The following is a 19,731-nucleotide window of genomic DNA, read 5'->3' as shown; positions in this document are numbered from 1 at the left end:
ATCTGGTGAGTTTGTAAGAAGCAAATGTTACACCTGACACTACCAGAGTGAGCCAGGTGAGGCTCTTCTGGGCATTCTCTGTATTATCTCTTTTCCGAAAACACTGGGTGTAAAATTAATTTTTCAATATTTAGAAATTAATATTAATGTATGGGATGTTGATTTAGATATATATGCATATACATATTGTATATGTGTATATATATATAGAGAGAGAGAGAGGGAAAGAGAGAGAGAGAGGAGAGAGAGGAGAGAGAGAGAGAGAGAGAGAGAGAGAGGCATTTGACTAACCAGCAAGGAAAATTTCAGGGGGAAAGCCAGGCAACTTAACAGAGTTTCCAATCTGTCACGACTTTAATCAGTCTTCCAAATCAAATCCAGTTTAATTTTAAGGGACAAAAAAAATGTCTGTTTTCATGTCTTTTTCAATTTAAAAACTTAATAAGTGGTTCTCATTGCCTATCTGGTGAAGTCAAGGTTTCCAGTCCAGCTTTAAAGGCCTTTATAGACTCTCCACATATCATTCATCCAACCCTCTAGCTATACAACTGTCAGAATTAACGTTCCTGAAATGTACTCAAAAGTGCTTTAAGGTTTCTCAGGTGTTAAGATAAATTTCTAATTGTCCACAACCATATTTTTCCCTTGTCCTTTTTTATTTTTCCTGGGACCACATCCTCTCCCTTAGACACTGGTCTTCAGTTGAGTTTCCAAGTTTGTTTCCTCAGGTTACTCATTCATGTTCCTGTCTCTGAGTCTCTCTGGTAAGCAAGTGGTTCCTGGAACACCTTCAGTGCTCTCTTCTCTGTCTATTTTAAGATTCAGCACACCCAATCAGCCAAGCATTCTCCATCTGCAGTATTCCATTGGTAATCTACTGGGCATCATCCTGATTGGTACTCTCTGTGCTTCTCATATTCCAATCGACTTCTCATCATACTCTATTCTTCCATTAGTTGTTCAGATCAGCATTATACTTAGTCCTACCAAACCACATTCTTTACACACTGCCTTCATCCTATATCCACTAGAAGATCTTTCTAGTAAGATCTTCAAAGCATGTTTATATATGTTGCTGCAATCTTTTCCCTCTCATCTTTTATGTTCTCTATAAGTAGATTTTTTTCATCCACAACTGATTGAAAGGGCCCATGTGGCATGACACTTCCTGAGGATCCTGTTATACCACTCCTGGGCATATATCCAGAGGATTCTTCAGCGTGCATTAAGGACACATGCTCCACTATGTTCATAGCAGCCCTATTTGTAGTAGCCAGAAGCTGGAAAGAACCTAGGTGTCCTTCAATGGAGGAATGGATACAAAAAATGTGGTATATTTACACAATGGAGTACTATTCAACCATTAGAAACAATGAATTCATGAAATTCTTAGAGAAATGGATGGAGCTGGAGAACATCATACTAAGTGAGGTAACCCAGTATGGTATACACTCACTGATAAGTGGATATTAGCCTAGAAACTTTGAATACCCAGGACATAATCCACAAATTAAATGATGTCCAAAAAGAATGGAGTGGCCCCTGGTTCTGGAAAGACTCAGTACAAGAGTATAGGGGAATTCCAGAACAGGGAAGTGGGAAGGGGTGGATGGAGGAACAGGGGGAGGGAAGAGGGCTTATGGGACTTGTGGGGAGTGGGGAGCCAGAAAAGGGGAAATCATTTGAAATGTAAATAAAAAAATATATCAATTAAAAAAAAGAAAAAAAAAAGAAAGGGCCCATGTTAAGGTCATCAGTAGAATAGAATGTGTCAGGAAAAAATGACCAGGGTCAAATATTAACAGTAGAAAATTGTTGTGGATAATTTAAATAAATAAATTGTTGTGAACAATTTAAGTGTGAATGTTGGTTTTATTTATTGCCATGAGCTATCAGTGCCATTTCACTTAATTTACTGCTTCTTGGATCCTCTGCGTCTTCTCTCCTCCATCTATGCTATATCAATTAGGATTTTCTAGAGAGATGGACTGGGTGAATGAGTGCTATGGTTTGTATATCCTCAGCCCAGGGAGTGGCACTATAAGAAGCTGTGGACCTGATGGAGTAGGTGTGTCACTGTTGGTGAGGGATTTAAAACCCTCACTTAGCTGTCTAGAAGCCAGTATTCTGCTAGCAGTCTTCAGATGAAGATGTAGAACTCTCAGCTCCTCCTGTACCATGTCTGCCTGGATGCTGCCATGTTCCTGCCTTGATGATGGACTGAACCTCTGAACCTGTAAGCCAGCTCCAATGAAATGCCCTCAGTAAGAGTTTCCTTGGTCATGGTGTCTTCACAGCAGTAAAATCCTAACAAAGATAGTGTGTGTGTGTGTGTGTGTGTGTGTGTTTATGTGTGTGTGTGTGTGTAATAGGATTTATTTGAATGAATTACAGGTCATAGTCTATTCCAAAAATGGCTGTCTCCCAATGAATATAGTAGCTGTTCAATTAAGGCTGGATGTCCCAGGTGGTCTTCAGTATATGCTGGAATCCAGAAAAACTAGGTTCTAAAGCCAGTGAAAGAATGAACTTGCCGGGGAGATCAAGGGCAAGTTAGCAAAAGGCTTAATCTTCTTCTTTTTCATTACTTAGGCTGCCTAAAGGCCCAGATTAAAGGTGGGTCTTCTGATCTCAGGGATATGGGTTTAAGATAGGTCTTATCTTAAATAACTTAAGAAAAACTCTCACAGACGTACCTAACTGCTTGTGATTTAGTTAATTCCACATGTAGGCAAGGCGACCTCCATAAGTAGTCATTACATATATTCTAGTGCTCTAGTGTCTAGGCTCGGTCTTGCTTACCGCCCCCCCCCCCACCCCCGTTTGCCTAAGTCGAAGTACCTGATTTAACCTCCCTCATCTCTTTCACTCTTTCAGCTTAATTTTCTGCAGTTTCATGGTTTTCAATTCCATTAGTAAGTTACCCAGCGTTAGTGTATAACTCTAGTCCTGATCTTTGAGACCTAGTTGTAGTTTCAAATATGCACCATGGCCTAATAATAATCACTCTTTTCACTTAGATGTAAAGCAGGCTAAACTTCATCATACTCGTGTGTAAAACTCTTAGTTTCCTTCCTCCCTAAAACTAGCCTTTCTGTTTTTTGTTTGTTTGTTTTTGTTTGTTTATTTGAGGCAGGGTTTCTCTGTAAAGCCCTGCCTATACTCTGTATAGCCCTGGAACTCAGCTGGCCTTGAACTTAGAAATCCGTCAGTCTCTGCCTCCCAAGTGCTGTAATTAAAGGCGTCCGCCACCACTGCCCGGCTCTTTCTTTATTGGTACAGGAAGCAACAGAATTTGCAAACAAGAGGAATTATGTGCAAAGCTTGAGCCCCACCCAGAAGGCGTGGTGAGGGAGGGAGAACCCACAAGGGCGAACCCGCCGCCAACGTCATCAGCCCTCTTGGGCGGGACCACGACTGCACATGCGCAGTGCGGGGCCTGGCCGCCTCTCGGCGCTGTCAATAAAGTTTTAGCGAACAAGCGCTCCTTTCCCCCGGCAAGATGGCGGAGTACGACTTGACTACTCGCATCGCGCACTTTCTGGATCGGCACCTGGTCTTTCCGCTCCTTGAGTTTCTCTCTGTGAAAGAGGTGAGAAAGCTTTGAGAAGGAGGACGGCGTAGAGACGAGAGAGGCGCCAGGAGAAGCGGGGAGGCGGCCGCAGGGCCTGCACACGTGCGAGCCGGAAGCCGGCTTGGGCCGCCCTGACACCGGCTGGGCCCTGCCGCGGCTGCCCGCGTTCTCCAGCGCTGTTGGGGTGCTCGGGGCGGTGGGGTTCGGCTCCGCCTCCGGAGGGGTGAGGTGACAGCGCGGGGTTCTGGCGATGTCGAGGTCTTTGCTTCCTGGCCTGAGGCGCAGGATCCTGCGGGCCGCCATGTCTACTCGCCCGGTAGACTCGCTCGGCTTCGGTGGCTGTGCGAGAGGGGCGCTGAGCTTTGGGCTCGCCACATATGCTGTTGGAAGTTTCATTTTTCTTTTTAGAAACTGAGATTTGGGTATGGCCTTGGATTTGGGTTGTGCTCAGAATCCCATGACAAGATTTTCTTACATTTAAAAAGTATCAGGCACTCCCATTTCCATGAATTTGCTTTGAATTTCCTGGCCTTTGATAGATATTTATTTCATAGAAATGTAGCGTACGTTGTCAGATGAGGGTGGAGACCAAGAATAACCCACAGATCCACGAGCGGCAAAGGAAACTTTGTTTTCTAGTGTTGTTCAGACTTAACTTAGTATGACTCAATCGTCAATTTCTATGAGGTATCCTAACTAAGTATGTAGTTTTGGGACTTAATACGTTTCAGTCCTAAATTTAGAAGTTTGTTTGGGGGTACTGAAAAGTATTGGATTAGAGATATTAGGCCTAACTAATATTAACTGTATATTGACTTTATGAAGAAATTGATATACTAATTGTATATATTGGCTTTATGAAGACATTGATGCATTTTTACTAATTACACTAAGTAAAGTGTAAGGCTAGAATATTGTCTAGAAGAGTTAATGAATTATGTTTTCTGGACACAGATTGTAAAATAGGAAAGTGTAGATTCAGGCGGCAGATATTTTTGTGTTTACTGGCAGTTTTTTAAAAAAAGTCTGGTAAAACTGTTTTGATGACATATTTAACTTTCCAGATAGCTATGGTTTATATGACAGGTATAATCTTTATATTTATAGGAGGCTTTCTAAACAAGCCTATCATCAATAGGGAACAGCATAATCAATTTTCAGTAAATGCTGGAGAATGTCTTGACAGGTGAGACTTGAACTTGATGGATATATTCGTTTTGTATTGAATTGTCTAGTTTGTACACTAGAGGTAAAAAATTCTGTCTGTCTTTTGTTTCATTTCCTGGTTATTAGGGCAATACAATATATATGTATTGAAATCCCTCACCTTGCTAGAGTAGCAGAGATACTTTGAATCTGCCTGAAGCTCATATTTTTGTGGTTTTTTTTTAAAATGCATTTATGTTTTTAAGGCAAACAGGGAGGAATATCTTAGTGTAGATTGGATTGTTTATTTGTAGGCAAGGCTGTAAGTGGGGCTCTGTGGAAACGTCTAAGAGGATGTTATTACAGTGGCTTTAATACTTCAAGGGGAAGGCAGTTCCTAAATACTGAGACATAAAACTGAAAAGTCCAAGCCAAACCTCCAGCATTTCACCATTGAAAACTGTAACTATTTTAACATGATGTGTCTGTAAGGTAAAAGTGATACATATCAGACTAGTAGTGACCAAGTACTGTTAAAGAATTTCTGTTACCATTAGTGGGCCAAAAGGACTTTGAGAAGGGGATTGAGTCCTGAAAACTAGGTAATTAGGACAGAGAGGCAGGGATCATGATGTTCACCAATACTGATATGTTTCTAACATATTGGAGGACATAAGTTCCAGGAGAGAACTGGTTTCTTTTTTTTTTCTTTTTGGTTTTTTGGATTTGGTTTTATCAAGACGGGTTTCTCTGTGTAGCCCTGGCTGTCCTGGAACTCACCCTGTAGACCCGGCTGGCCATGAACTCAGAAATCCGCCTGCCTCTGCCTCCCAGAGCGCTGGTACGACAGGCCTGTGCCACCATTTAGTCTGCATTCACACTAACACTGATGCTCTTGGGTTTTTGTTTTGTTTTTTTATCATAGTTTTTATATATGCTTCCTTTTGATTAATGAGTTTGAGTTCTTATGTCTTTTGTTCATTTGGTTATCTTGTTTTGTTAGTGATGACTATTAAGATATTTTATCCATTTCAGTTGGATTAATTGTCCTTTGCTACTGTTTTGCTAGAGTTTTGTATCTAATTTGGAACATTCACTTTTGATTCTGTGTTATATAGTTATGGATTCTTAGTAGCTTTTCGTTCCTTTTCAAGATTAAACTCAGAACATGAGTCTTATTTGGCTAAGTATTTCTCAGATTCCTTACATATTCTCAGTAGTATAATTTATTTCTTGTGAGTTAATATGTGTTTTCAGAACTCTTTGCAAAGCAAAACTTGTCATGATGTTGTTGGCTTACAAAATTGGTTCTAGTGTAATTTTAGAGGTATAGATGGAGAAGCATTTAAATGGTTGCAACTCTTAAATGAGAAAAATATAAAGGTAAAGGAGTGGCCACATCAAGGAGTAGTGGGTCATCATCATAGGGATGCAAAGGATAGTAAGGAGGTAAAGTATTTAAGAGCCTATTCCTAATTACCAGGCTGTGGAGAAGAGGCAGGGGCATTTGTTTTGCAGTGGAGAAGCTGTGGATACTTTATTTCATACCTTTCCTAAAATGAATAAAAAATTGCTTGATAAAACAATAATTGAGATCAGAAGGAAATGGGAATGACCTTCATTTTCAAATCTTTGTGTAGACAGTATATGTTGTGTAAATTGGGTGCTTCCTATATTGGTTGGTTTTCATTTTACAAAGTGTGTGTGTGTGTGTGTCTGTCTATGGACAGGCTCACACAGGTGATACTGGGTGGTTAATCTATGGCTTTATATACACAAAGTCAGTGTTCTACTACTGACCTGTAAATATCTAGCCCTGTGATGCTTTTTTTTTTAAGTAACAATGGGGCGCGGGGCCTCTAGGTGCACTGACTACCAGAGCACACTTGTGTGGAGGTCAGAGAACAAAGGAGAACTTTGTGAAGTCATTTCTTTTCATTTTTATATGTGATATTCAGGGATTGAAAACTGTTTTTCTCACTTACTGGCTCAGCAAGTTCTATACCTGCTGAACCAACTCACCCACCCATACACAGACACACACATTTTCAAAATAGTTTCATGAAGTATATTTTTTTAATAAACTGAAGAGCTTAAATATTCGTTAAGAAGTAGGTATTTTTTTTTCCTTTGCAGATTTATAATGAAAAAGAATTATTACAAGGAAAGTTGGATCTTCTTAGTGACACCAATATGGTGGACTTTGCTATGGATGTCTACAAAAACCTTTATTCTGATGACATCCCCCACGGTAAGTTTGTTTGTTTGGTTGGTTTTTGTGTTTTACTTTATTGGTTATTTTATTTATTAACATTTCAAATGTTATCCCTGTTAGTTTCTCTTCAACAACCCTCTCCCCCTGCCTCTATGAGGGTGCTCCCCTACCTGCCCACCCACTCCTGCCTCAGCGCCCTCAAATTCCCCTGCCCTAGGTTATCAGGCCTAAGGGGCTCCCCTCCCATTGACACTAGATAAAGCTATGTGCGCAGCGGGAGCCATGGGTCGCTCCATATGTACTCTTTGGTTGGTGGTTTAGTCTCTGGGAGCTTTGGGGGTGTCTAGTAGGTTGATATTGCTGTTCTTCCTATGGGGTTACAAAGCCTTTCAGCTCCTTCAGTTCTGGCCTTAACTTCTCCATTGGGGTCCCTGCGCTCAGTCAGATGTTCGGCTGCATGCGTCCTCATCTGTATTGGTCAGGCTCTGGCAGAGCCTTTCAGGGGACAGCTATACCAGGCTCCTGTCAGCAAGCACTTCTCGGCATCAGCAGTAGTGCCTGGGTTTGGTGTCTGTAGATGGGATGGATCCCTAAGTGGGGCGGTCTCTGGATGACCTTTCTTTCCATCTCCGTTCCACTCTTTGTCTCTGCGCTTCCTTTTGACAGGAGGGATTCTAGATTAATATTTTTGAGGTGGGTGGGTGGCCCCATCACCTCATGGTATGTTAGAACTAAAGTTTGACAGTAGCTGAAAATGTATGTTTTATGATACATCAAGGAACTGTAGCCAAAAGGTTTAATGCTTGTGTTCTTAAAGTCATTAGCTGAAAAGGCATGGGAAGGTTACAAGGATGCTAAGGGGTGTTTTCTCCTACTGAAAGATGTGAATCTACTATAAACATGTTGATCAAATATTTTCAAATCATAGTGTATGCCATCAAAGTTGTGCTCTGTATAAAAGTTGTATTAAAGTTGTAAACATTGTATTAAATTCTATCAAAGTTGTATTCTATAGGCTGTCGGCTTATGACTTTGTGATGCTGCTGCAGTGTTTTTGGTCTCAGTGAGACTTAAGACTAGCATCATCAGCTCGCTTGGGAGAATTCCTTAGAAACACAGATCTTATACACAATCCACAAGTGTTTGCTTAGGAACTGTTGAAGTCCTGTAGTAAAGTTGGGAAACTAGTAGGAGAGTGATTTCCAAAATTGGTTTAGTATAGTAGATAATTCTTGACAATGAAAAGAACAGAAAAATGGTTCCTGAGGAATTATGGGCTGTGCATGGTGGTACACACCTCTAATTCCAACACCCTGGAGGTATAGGCAGGTGATTTTCTGTGAGTTTGAAGATAGCCTGGTCTACATAGCAAGTTCTAAATCCCGCCACAGTTGTGAAGTGCCATGCTTCAAAGAATACTGTAGCTCCCACCCCACCCCCAGCCCACCCCCTGTGCATGGAATAAATTCTGACTACAGCAGAGTGTTCTTTGTTTAAAATTGCTGTTTTTCAGATTCTGATAACAGGTTCTCCCACCCACCAACCACCCCCCACCCCTTTTGGACATGAGCTTGGAAGTATTGTTTTTTTGTTTTGTTTTGTTTTATTATTATTTTTTAACATGTCTTAAGCACAGAGGTTTATAGAGAAATGTGTAGGGAAAGAAAGGGCAGCCTATGTTGTGCCACAGGTGGCTCAGAGAAAGCATTTGCTGCAAATGCTGAATGACATTTGCTCCCTGGAACCCACAGTAGAAGAGAGAACCAACCCTTTCTGCTCACACAGATAATCCCCATCATTCACACAGAACATAACTATTTAACATAAAATTTGGAATAAAACCAGAATCCATGTGTGGAGGAGGAGCACTGCCCTAGGATAAGAGGGCTCTATAATGCAGACATTGTTAAAGTCAAGTAGCCTTTTTGAATTTGTAGGCCACAACTATTTAATGTTAGGTTGTGATGCAGGTAGAGGATTTTTTCCTGTATTTTTATATTTTTTATTATGTTTATGAATGCGAGCCTGCCTATATGTCTGTACACCCAATGTGTGCCTGGCCCTGGTGCCCTAGAAGGTCAGAAGAGGGCTTCATGTTCCCTGCAGCTGAGCGTGCAGATGCCTGTGAGTTGTTACAGGGGTGCTGGAAATTAAAGTCCGCTCCTGTGCTGAGCCGTCTCTGGTCCCACTGCTGTGTACTTTTATCTCAGTTTCCTAAGCAGCTAAAAGTATAAGTGCATACCACCACAAGGACAGTGACTTTTTTTTAAGGACAGTGACTATTAGTCACTATTAATCTCAGATATTTTGCAAATAGAGTATGTGTGGGTTTTATCTTTATTTTGGTGGTGGTATAGTAAACAGGATCTATGGAATTTGGTTTGTGAAATTACAGTTTGTTTATACTAAAAAAGGATCCTTGATTAGATTAAAATTATAGTCAGTGGTGGCGTACTTGTGAGGCAGATGCAGGTGGGTTTCTGAGTTCAAGATCAGTCTGGCCTACAGAGTGCGTTCTGGGACAGCCCGGGCTATACAGAGACACCCTGTCTAATAGATAGATAGATAGATAGATAGATAGATAGATAGATAGATAGATAGATAGATAGATAGATAGATATTACAGTCTACTTAGTAATAATATTTAAATCCCTTAGTGTAGTGACTGCTCAAAAATTCTGGGTCAATTCTAGGTCAGTTAATAATTGAATAGGAACAACTAGGATACTTGGAATGAAATTCTAGAAAGCCAGATCACAAGCGCCATTTCCTGCCTACTTTCAGCACCCCCCACCCCTGCTCTTCATAGCATGTGTTGTTTTACTCTCCACGGTAGGTGGATGAATCCCTTTTCTTTTATGTGCCTTTGTGGCACTAGCAAAAGGAAATTGTGAATTTGAGGATATTGTTGAGTTGGTGGTTCCTGGCATGTGAATTGAAAGTATGAGGAATAAATAAGTGTGTATACTTTGAATTAATGGAAACTTCTCTAGACAGTCTCATGGAATGATGTGGTTTAACTTTCTAGTATTCATGGTTTTCATTAGCATTGAGAGAAAAAAGAACCACAGTGGTTGCACAGCTAAAACAGCTACAGGCAGAAACAGAACCAATTGTGAAGATGTTTGAAGACCCAGAAACTACAAGGCAGATGCAGTCAACCAGGTAACCTGCTAATTTGAAGTCTAGTTCTCTTTGTTGGACTAATGTAACAGTTAAACTCATATCCTATAGTAAAATTCATGACATTAAGGGATGGCTTCATCCGTTTATTCTCACCTTTCTTTGTCTTTTGAGGGGTGGGATTCCCTAACAGTGAGTGTTACTATTTACTTTTGTATGTGTATGAGTGTTTTGTTTGTGTGCATGCTTGCAAGTCTATTCACTATTGTTCTTGAAGCTCAGAAGATGGGGTGGGATCCCTTGGTACTGGAGTTACAGGTAGATGTGAACCTCCAGATAGGTGCTCTTAGCAGCTGAGCCACCTCCATAGTCTCATTACTAATTTAAAACAAATTATTCATGCCTGCCTGCCATGGCAGCACCATAGTCTCTGCCCCCTCTATTGAGACATTGGGCAATATCTGGAGATTTTGAATGGTGGCATTGGAGAGGTTCAGTGTAGAAGAACTGAACATGTGCACACGTTGCCTTTCCCTTTACTCCTCTGTATAAGAGTCAGCAACTCAAATTACTATGTAGAAACTTTGTTTCCAGTGGATGCCTAGAATGCTTGGGTTGTTTTCTGAGGGAAACCTGAAAAGGCTTATCACTTAAGATTTTCTTGTATCCTTTCAATGTCTGTACTCATCCCAGCTAAGATTATTTTATTTCTAATTTCTTTTGCTAGAAACAGACTTTCTTGTTTGGTTTCAAAATAAGATATGTTGACTTAACCTTACTTAATGCATTGGAACCTTAGGAGTTACTAGAAATATTTAAAAGTACTAAAACAGAATGTTACTGCTCTAAAATGTCTTAGGTGCCAGACAGATGCATTCACTTCAGAAGTGTTAGTTAGTTTCTAGAATATATGTTCAAACCAGAATTGTAAGACATTGTGATTTGGGAAAGCATTACCTGACATCACTAGAAAAGCTGCAGACCTGACCCATTTACTCCGCCATGTTATACTATGCTCTGTACTGACATGCTGCAGTGTGTTGAATAGGAATGCCCCCCAGAAATCTTGTGTTTGTTTGAATGCTTGGCTCATCGACTGTGGCACTATTAGGAGGTATTGCCTTGTTGAAGGAAATGTGTCATTGGGGACTGGCTGTGAGGTCTTGTATGCTCAAGCTAGGCCTCCCAGGGCATTCACTTTTGCCTATGGATCATAATGTAGAACTCTCAGCTCCTCTAGCACTGGGTCTGCCATGTTTTCTACCATGATGTTAATGAACTTAATCTCTGAAACTGTAAGCAAGTTCCCAATTAAATATTTATAAGCACTGTATGGTCATGGTGTCTCTACACGGCAATAAAACTATAACTAAGATATGTGCCTTATACTATATGCATGTGCAGAAATACAGATACACAGATAAAATGTTATATTCAAAGGAGAAAGCTCTGCCTTTCTGTGTGAATGTGCATATATCTCCACTATGCTATTTTGCTTTTCTTATGTACAAAGAGTAGTTATAGCCCTTCAGACCTCATATCAGTGTCCAAAAAGTGAAAGTTGAAATAATCCAAATGTTAGGACTTAGTAGGCACTAAACTATTGGAAGTGGGGACTGGAGAGATAGATGCCTTAGCAGTAAAGACCATTTACTGTTCCAAAGGGCTAGAGTTTGGTTTCCAACCCAATTCATGTGACTCACAACTGCCTGTAAGTCTCTCTAGGGGCCCCATGTATGCACCTGCAGCTGTGTGCATGGTACCCACACAGGCACACATACACATACACATAGTTAAAAATAATAGAAATAAATCGTAAAAGATTGGAGATGATGAAATTAGGCTAAGAATAGAAGGCAGTATGGTGTGTTTACCATAGAGTAGAGCAGGGCCTTTCCTAATCAGATGCTGTGCTGATTGTTTGTCAACTTGACACAAGCCAGAGCAGTCTGGAGAAGGGGAACTTTAGGAATTGCTTCCATCAGATTGGCCTGTAAGCAAGTTTGTGAGACATTTTCTTGATTAGTGATTTCTCTGGGAGGGCCCAGCCCAAGTGGGAGAGAGGGGTCCAATGTCAGCCCTGGGCAGGTTGTCCTGAGTTGCATAAGAAAGCAAACTGAGTAAGGCATTGGGGAGCAAGCCAGTAAGTGGCAGTCTTCAGTGGCCTTTGCATCAGCTTGGGCCTCCAGGTTCTTGCCTTGAATTCCTGCCCCGACTCCCCTCCATGATGGACTGTGATTGGGAAGTGTAAGTCACGTGATCCCTTTCCTCCACAGGCTGCTTTGTTTGAGAGTGTTGAATCACATCTCTAGAAAAAACTAAGGCAGGAACTAAGTTGAAAACAGATGAAGCAATCAAGTGTTAAAGTCATAATCTACCAATCTCCTGACATTTTGAACATAGAATATATGAACTATATTTGAACATATAGCATTTGTATTTCATATATATTCATAGAAACAGCCGGAGGACAGGGAAAGTTTGAACTCTATGCACATTTCGTATTCAGTATTGAATTCAGTAATTTAGTGTTCTGGACCCCTCCCAGTTACGTTCAGTGAAGTTATGTTCCCAAAGCATGTCGCAGCAGGCCGCTGCCTATTCCCATATGAAGAAGCCTAAGAAAGCCCTTTCCCTTTTGAGAATGTGAAGAGAAGCATCCTGACTTTTCCCTCAGCACTCTTGTTATACCTGGCCTTTACTAGTTCATTAGGATCTTGAGTTAATGCAAAGTCAACTTAAAGTTAAGTTGGGCTATTTGGTAGCTTGATAGGGTTCATAATTGTGTGGAGTTTGTAAACATTGTGATGAAGGCATCTTCTAGCTTTGGTCTTAAATAGAGCTTAGGAAATGTGAAAGAATATTTCAGGTTTGTATTTTAAATCATATCAAAATTTGACACGTGCCATTTGTTCTAAACGTTCTATTTCTGCCTAATTATTAAGAGATTTAAAGTGACTTAGGATGATAAGTTAGAAGATAGAGCTGCACGTTTTGTGTTCTGCAGTGAATAAAGCATAGTAACACTCACTTTCCGATATTAAGGGATGGCCGGATGTTATTTGACTACCTGGCAGACAAGCATGGGGTAAGTTTGTTTTGTTTTGTTTTAATATTAAAAAATGATTATGTTCTGAAAAATTCATTAGAGACTAATGCTGTGCACAAATAGTTTGGCATAAGAATATAATTCTTAGATTAACCTAACTAAGTGCAACTGGTAGCTTTTAAATGTTGTTTAAAAAAACCTCAGCAATGATAGCTTCTAATCCTCTTTTGATAATAAATCCCCACAGTGCTTGTCATTTTGTGAATCATATAAATGGTAGCTCATGTTAGTGCCAACAGAAAACTAAAACCTAAAGAAGGTGGGAGTTTCTCCTCTTTTCTTTCTCCCTCTTCCTGAGCCCCCAGGACTCTTAGATTTTTGAGGACAGGATATTGCTTTGTAGGCCAAACTGTCTCCAAATTTGTGGTGTTCCTGCTGCTTGTTTTCTGGCTCTAGGATTATATGCATGTGTCTAATTCATGATTTCTTTTCCTTGTGGTGTTTACTTATAAATAAGTGAAGACAGAACTAGAGTTAAGTTAAAATTTTTCTTTCTACAGTAGAGAACATTTTGGCTACCTTAGGGAATGCAATAATAGCTTTTGACACTTCATGGCCTTCGTTAATTTACAAATTTATAAGTAAATGCTATTTGTTTTTTGTAGGCATCTTTGATTTTTCTTTTGTTACCGTAGAGAATTTCACATTGTATATAATCAAACTTAACTTTTAAGGCTTAGCTCCCATTTAATAATTATGTAGATGTCTTGCTGACGAGCACATAATACTCTGGTTTACTACAGAATATTTAGTGTTTGTTGTTTGAAGTCTTCGGTTCTTTTAGATTTCTACAGTTTGATTTTATTTACATATTAATTCTTAAAGTTGATGTAATTTTGAGGCTAATTTTCAGAGAAGAGAGGTTTATTATATGTGTTTTTTTGTGTAAGACCACAAAAACCTTGGAGGTGTATGTGTGCGCAGTAGTTGACTAGATTAGTCAGCTTAGTAGACCTACAGCAGAGTTCAGTTAAAGTCCATGCTTGTTTTGCAGTAAAATTGCTATCTGCATAGTTCAAAACTCTTTTGAGATCAAAACTAAGCATTACGTTGACAGTTCCATGTTGTGTATGTACACATACAGGCGTACATAAATACATTCAAGTGTTTTTCTGGTTATGGTATTATTGGTGGTAATTGTAAGGAGACTTGAAAAGAATTGACCTATTTGTTCCTCTAAAAGAGTTAAATGGACGGAATTATATAACTAAACTATAGACAGTTTTTCTTTCTTACCCCCTCCCCCCCCCCCAGTTTAGGCAAGAGTACTTAGATACACTCTACAGATACGCAAAATTCCAGTATGAGTGCGGAAATTACTCTGGAGCAGCAGAATATCTTTACTTCTTTAGAGTTTTGGTAAGTACCTATTTGTTGTTTGTTTATTTGTTTTCCTTTTCCTCTTACCTTCCACTTCTAGAACTTTGAATTGAGTCTATTAAGTTTTACAATAGCCATTGGCAAAGGAAAAAGGCAATTTAGGTTAAAAAAAAAAAAAAAATGGGCGGTGACTTCACAACAACAGCCAAATGGAAGCCCTTATTAAGGTCCTCGAATGTGTTGCTAGGCTGTGAGATGGGACAGAGTCACAGAATCACAGAGCAGGTCAAGCCTGGCAACCAGGTCCCCAGAACCAATGGCATCGGGGTGCGGAGAGAGCCAGCTCTGCAAAGTCATCCTCTGAGTTCCACGCTGAGGCTGTGGCAACCTGCATCCATGCACAAAATGGTTTTACATACAACTTAAAACAAATTTAGAGGGACTTTAATTTGACCTTGAAATCCAAAAATAGGAAACTATTAGCTTGTAATTGTATGAGTTTTAGTATTAGCAGCATTGCCTTTAATGGATTTTTTGATACTGTAAACAGAATGAATGACATTATAGGTTAGTGCATGTTACCTAATCTGTTCCTTGTTCTGAACAACTGTAATCCTGTATGTTTTAAGATGCTATGTTTTAATACTGACCTAATTTCTATTTACCCCTATTCCCATTAATAGAAAGTGAAGAGAAGTGAGGCGTGGAGACGCCCCAGCGGTGTTACTAACTGGCCTTGCAGTCTGTTGGGTCACTGCCTAGATTTGGTGCTTTTGCAGAGGGGAAAGCTGTATGAGGCCTGATTAAAACTCAGGCCTTTGACTTAACAAGTTTTCTCATTCTGTCTTCTTTTTAGATAATTGTAGTAATAGGTAATTTCTAAAATCATCAAAATGCTCTTATCCAGCCTTTTATCTGAGAAGTTATAATTTATTACTCATTGTAGTTTGATCAGCAAGTTACCAAAGCCAGTGGTCTGTCTAGTTTATCCTAGAAGTTAAAAGTCCCTGATTAAGGCAGGGAATTTTATCTTCCAATCTTAGATTTTTTTTATTTTCTGTTGCTTTTTTTCCTAAAACACTTGGACCATGTTGTCTTTGGTGCCTTCAATGAAATTGTACTTTCCTGTTTGGGATAGTTCAGTGGGCAGATCAGTGTTACTCTTTCAGATATCTCCTACACTGAAATTGGACAGGGAACTTTAGTTTTTAATACAACCCAGCATCCTTCCTTCAAGGAAAGAAATGTTTTCTGTTTATTTCTAAGCTAGATTTAAAACATTATCTTTCTCTTTCCCTCATTTGCAATGAGTTCTTCATTTACGGATAAGCTGTGATTTGCTTGTCAGTGCACTGAAGGTAATCATTGATGTTAAACTGGAGTGACTTATCAGAAAATTCCATCGCTTTTACCTTGAATGTTACCAGAGATTTAGGAGAGCAAAAGTTGATTACTTTGAGAATATAAACAGCTTAAGCTAGGATTGTAAAGCCAGAAGCCTGGTATGATTACAAGTCCATGAAAAGAGCCGGTTATTCATATCATTTGTTACTGCTGGGAGTGAATTTTGAGAATGAAGATTTAGTGTCATGTTAGAGTTCCAGCACAGTAAATTTATTGTTGCTGGTCAGTGAGTGAACGTGCCATTTTCCTAAGACATGGAAACTTAAGGTAACTGCTGGAAATCCAGATATTGAAACTCTTCTAGTATATCCACACTTGAAAGCAGGTTGCTATGAAGAGCCAACTCTAATGACATGGAGTTGAGCCAGGGTGGTGCATGTGAACCTTTTGGGGATTACAAACCTTCCTAAGCTTGTACAAAAAGCTTTTATCCCACCACATATTACATATTTTAGTTTTATGAGTGTCGTGGTTATGTATGTAGCTTTATAATTAGTCTAAAAGTTTCTGCAATAAATAGGTACATACTTTATAACTGGGACTTTTAATATTTACTTTGAAAAGTTATAACATGTATTGCTTTGTCTTTAAAAACATTCAACTCTATGCTGTTTCATTATTCCTAAGATATCCTATATTGGAATTCAAGTAATAAAATTTCTTAAAATGTATGTAGTATTCACTAAAAAATTGTCCCATTTTATACTATAAAAGATTTGAGCTGTTTTGACTAGATGTTAATTATATTTTCTTGATTTAGATACAGCCATTAAAAATTTTAGGTGTTTAAAAGTTTAGTAGCAAAAATGAAAATCTTGGTTTTGATTTTGATGAAAATGACATTTTAGTTTACTTTTGTGTGTGTGTTTTCCATTTTTTAGATTTTTTTTTCTGGTGGTTGGCTTCTCTTTTAAATCTATGGTTAAGGAAACATAAGCTATGAAAGAGCCATTGTAACTATGGGCTGAGATTAGAATTTGACTCTCCAAATGACCTATTGTAGGTCAGTGTTTATAAATTAAAGCTGTGTGACCCTAGATTTATTTTTTAAAGTCCTGGTGGCTTTTCGAATATGTTGAGGAATGTCCGTTCGGATGTGAGACTTCTTTGCACTTTACTCCAAAAGTGTTACTTAAAATGAAATCAGTAGAGTTGTAGAAATGTTTGAATGTTTTTTGTTTTAAAAGTTGTACTGAAGTTTTATTAAAGATCTGTCTTCACTATAGAGCCCTTGGTTTATCTCTAAAATGTGACCATTAAGGAGCTATTGATGTGAAAGTGATTTTAAAAGACCATTTCTTATTACATTTTTTAGAGTTTTTTTTTCCCCTTCTAGTTAGAATTGAAGATGTATTGACTGTCTGTGGCATATCAGACCATTTAACAGCACTTTCCATGATGCACAGATACCTTGGGTGATAGTGACTTGAGCATCATGGCCACAGTTTGGCTCTGATACACCTATTGGCTGACAGCTTAAAGGATATCAGCCTGGTTTATACTTCACTGTCTCTAATTGAAATATATATTGAGTCAGTTGTTTTTAGTTTTAGGTAGACAAAGTAAGTGTATTAAATTTGATAGCATATTAGACTTGATGGAATTGTGTGTGTCGGGTGGGGTGGGTATTTGCACTCAGGATAGGTGCATGTGTGTGCAGAGTAGTGGTGGATGTACCCCTCTGCATTATTCTTGAGACAGTCTTTAGCTGTACCTAGTGGTAGACTAGCATGCAATCCCCACTCCCAGCACTGTACAGACATTTGTGCATATTTATATATGGATCGTATTATGGGTATATTTCATTATAAAAATTGGAACAGGTGGTTTCTTGTTCATGTTTCAAAACTTAATTTATAGATATCATTTCTATTGCTCTGAGAGCTTTCACGTCAATAGTTCCTTAATGGTCACATTTTAGAGATAAACCAAGGGCTCTATAGTGAGGACAGATCTTTAACAAAACTTCAGTACAACTTCTAAGTGTTTTCCAGAACATTTGTGAAAATTACTGCAAAAATTATGGTAATAGTTATGTCAGTGCAATAAATTATTCACCTCAATACACCTTCACATGTATTGGGTAATATACTTCCTGTCATGTTGAAGCTGCATACCAACTGAGAGTAGTTCTCTTTCATCCTCATGTAGAAGCTAACACGGGTGGTTTTGCCACCAATAGTAGCAGTGTCAGAGTTGAGCACTTGGCTGGCTTTCTAATCACACTATATAGTTACATTTTAATTTATAATACACGTGACAGGTACATTCTGTTATGTAAATGCTTTGGTGAAAAGTGAATTCAGAATTTCATTTTGGAGTACAGGAATGTATGTTTTCTCAGATGCCCTCTCTTGGCTGCTTTAACCCATGATTAGTTCAGATTCATTTTATGTGTTCTCATTGCTGTACTGTAAGGGAATATTGTTTAGCAATTTATCATTAGTTTAATAGTTATTTACAACTTTGAATGGAATTTGTCAGTAACTTCTTTTATAAACCAGTAGGCCTGTATTTTACATACTCTTTCCTGTAGTATTTTTATATTATTTCTTTTCTCGAGTCAAGGTCTGTGAAGTGGTCCAGGCTGTCTCAAGCTTGAGATCCCCCTGCCTTGGCTTTCCTAGTGCTGAGAGCAGTGTCTTACTGTGCCTCTTTGAAGTATTTGTAGTATTTTGTTTTATCTCTTTATATTGCGAATGAGGTTTAGGAGCTTTGGTTTCTTGCTCCTTAAATTCATTAACATTACCTTTCTTTGAAACTAACATGATTTTTAAGGTAGTTGTAGGTATATAGAATTTGATTGCGTATGTACTATCTGAAATGAAATAAGCTAAAGTGATGCTTCTGTTTGCTAGCTTTAAAATCACCTTTTATTTTACCATAAAGACCTGATGTTAAAAGCCTAAGTATTTTTTAAATAAGTTATTTTAAATAGTTTACTATTGTGTTTCAATAAAGCCTTGAAAAATAATCAGTTTGTGGTAGAGATATAATTTACCTAGGCTAGTTGGATATATTGCGTATAAAATGTACCTTTGTTCTTGCTGTATAATATTGAGATATAACTAATTAATCATACAGGTTCCAGCAACAGATAGAAATGCTTTAAGTTCACTGTGGGGGAAACTGGCCTCTGAAATCTTAATGCAGAATTGGGATGCAGCCATGGAAGACCTTACTCGATTAAAAGAGACCATAGACAATAATGTAAGTTACATGTTTTAGATTGATTCTCTGATATGGAACATTACTGCACATTCTCAGAGGGGAAGAAGGAAATAAAAAAACCTTCATAGTTTGTTTTGATTTTTGTTTGTTTGCTTGTTTGTTTGTGGTTTTGCCTTGACTCACTTGGTGGATAAGTTCCCTTAATCTTGAAAGTACTTGTTTTGACTGCTGTAGCTACCATGCCACTGGAAATGATCCTGCCCTGTCACTGCCTCCTACTGTAGAAAGTTGTTGCAGAACACCCACAGTTAGTATCACCCTCCTACCCACTGATTAAGGAATGCTTGCTTCTGCCCTTGGTTTTAAAGCATCTTTAGATATGGGGGTCAAGCCTTGATCATAAAGTATGGTTAATAGAATAGAGCCTCATTGTAGTTAGTTACACTTCTGAAATCGGTGTGTTTATTTGCATGTCTGTTTTTCATGTACTAATATTTCCTCTGTGTATGTTCTTGATCCTCCAGTCTGTGAGTTCTCCACTCCAGTCTCTTCAGCAGCGAACATGGCTCATTCATTGGTCTCTATTTGTTTTTTTCAACCATCCAAAAGGCCGTGATAATATTATTGATCTCTTCCTTTACCAACCACAGTAAGTTACATCACTGTTTA

At 38.8% G+C, this 19,731-nt stretch overlaps 1 protein-coding gene across 2 annotated transcripts in view; it reads left to right on the top strand.

Moving 5' to 3' along the window:
• The first annotated feature begins 3,472 nt into the window (after window positions 1–3,472).
• Window positions 3,473–19,731, top strand: part of Eif3e (eukaryotic translation initiation factor 3 subunit E) — a 30,956-nt gene continuing 14,697 nt past the window's right edge. Inside the window, exons 1-7 of one of the 2 annotated variants that reach the window (XM_052160609.1) lie at window positions 3,473–3,592; window positions 6,857–6,971; window positions 9,983–10,100; window positions 13,104–13,146; window positions 14,422–14,526; window positions 18,976–19,101; window positions 19,587–19,711. In XM_052160609.1, the coding sequence (XP_052016569.1) occupies window positions 3,503–3,592; window positions 6,857–6,971; window positions 9,983–10,100; window positions 13,104–13,146; window positions 14,422–14,526; window positions 18,976–19,101; window positions 19,587–19,711 (722 nt within the window). In that variant the 5' untranslated portion in view covers window positions 3,473–3,502. Of the gene's footprint in view, window positions 3,593–6,856; window positions 6,972–9,963; window positions 10,101–13,103; window positions 13,147–14,421; window positions 14,527–18,975; window positions 19,102–19,586; window positions 19,712–19,731 lie in introns of those variants that run through there. The other variant, XM_052160610.1, reaches the window with a different exon arrangement.

The sequence above is a fragment of the Apodemus sylvaticus genome, chromosome 17 (assembly GCF_947179515.1).
Source record: "Apodemus sylvaticus chromosome 17, mApoSyl1.1, whole genome shotgun sequence".
Taxonomy (NCBI): Eukaryota; Metazoa; Chordata; class Mammalia; order Rodentia; family Muridae; genus Apodemus; species Apodemus sylvaticus.
This window is presented reverse-complemented; position numbering and strand designations above follow the sequence as displayed.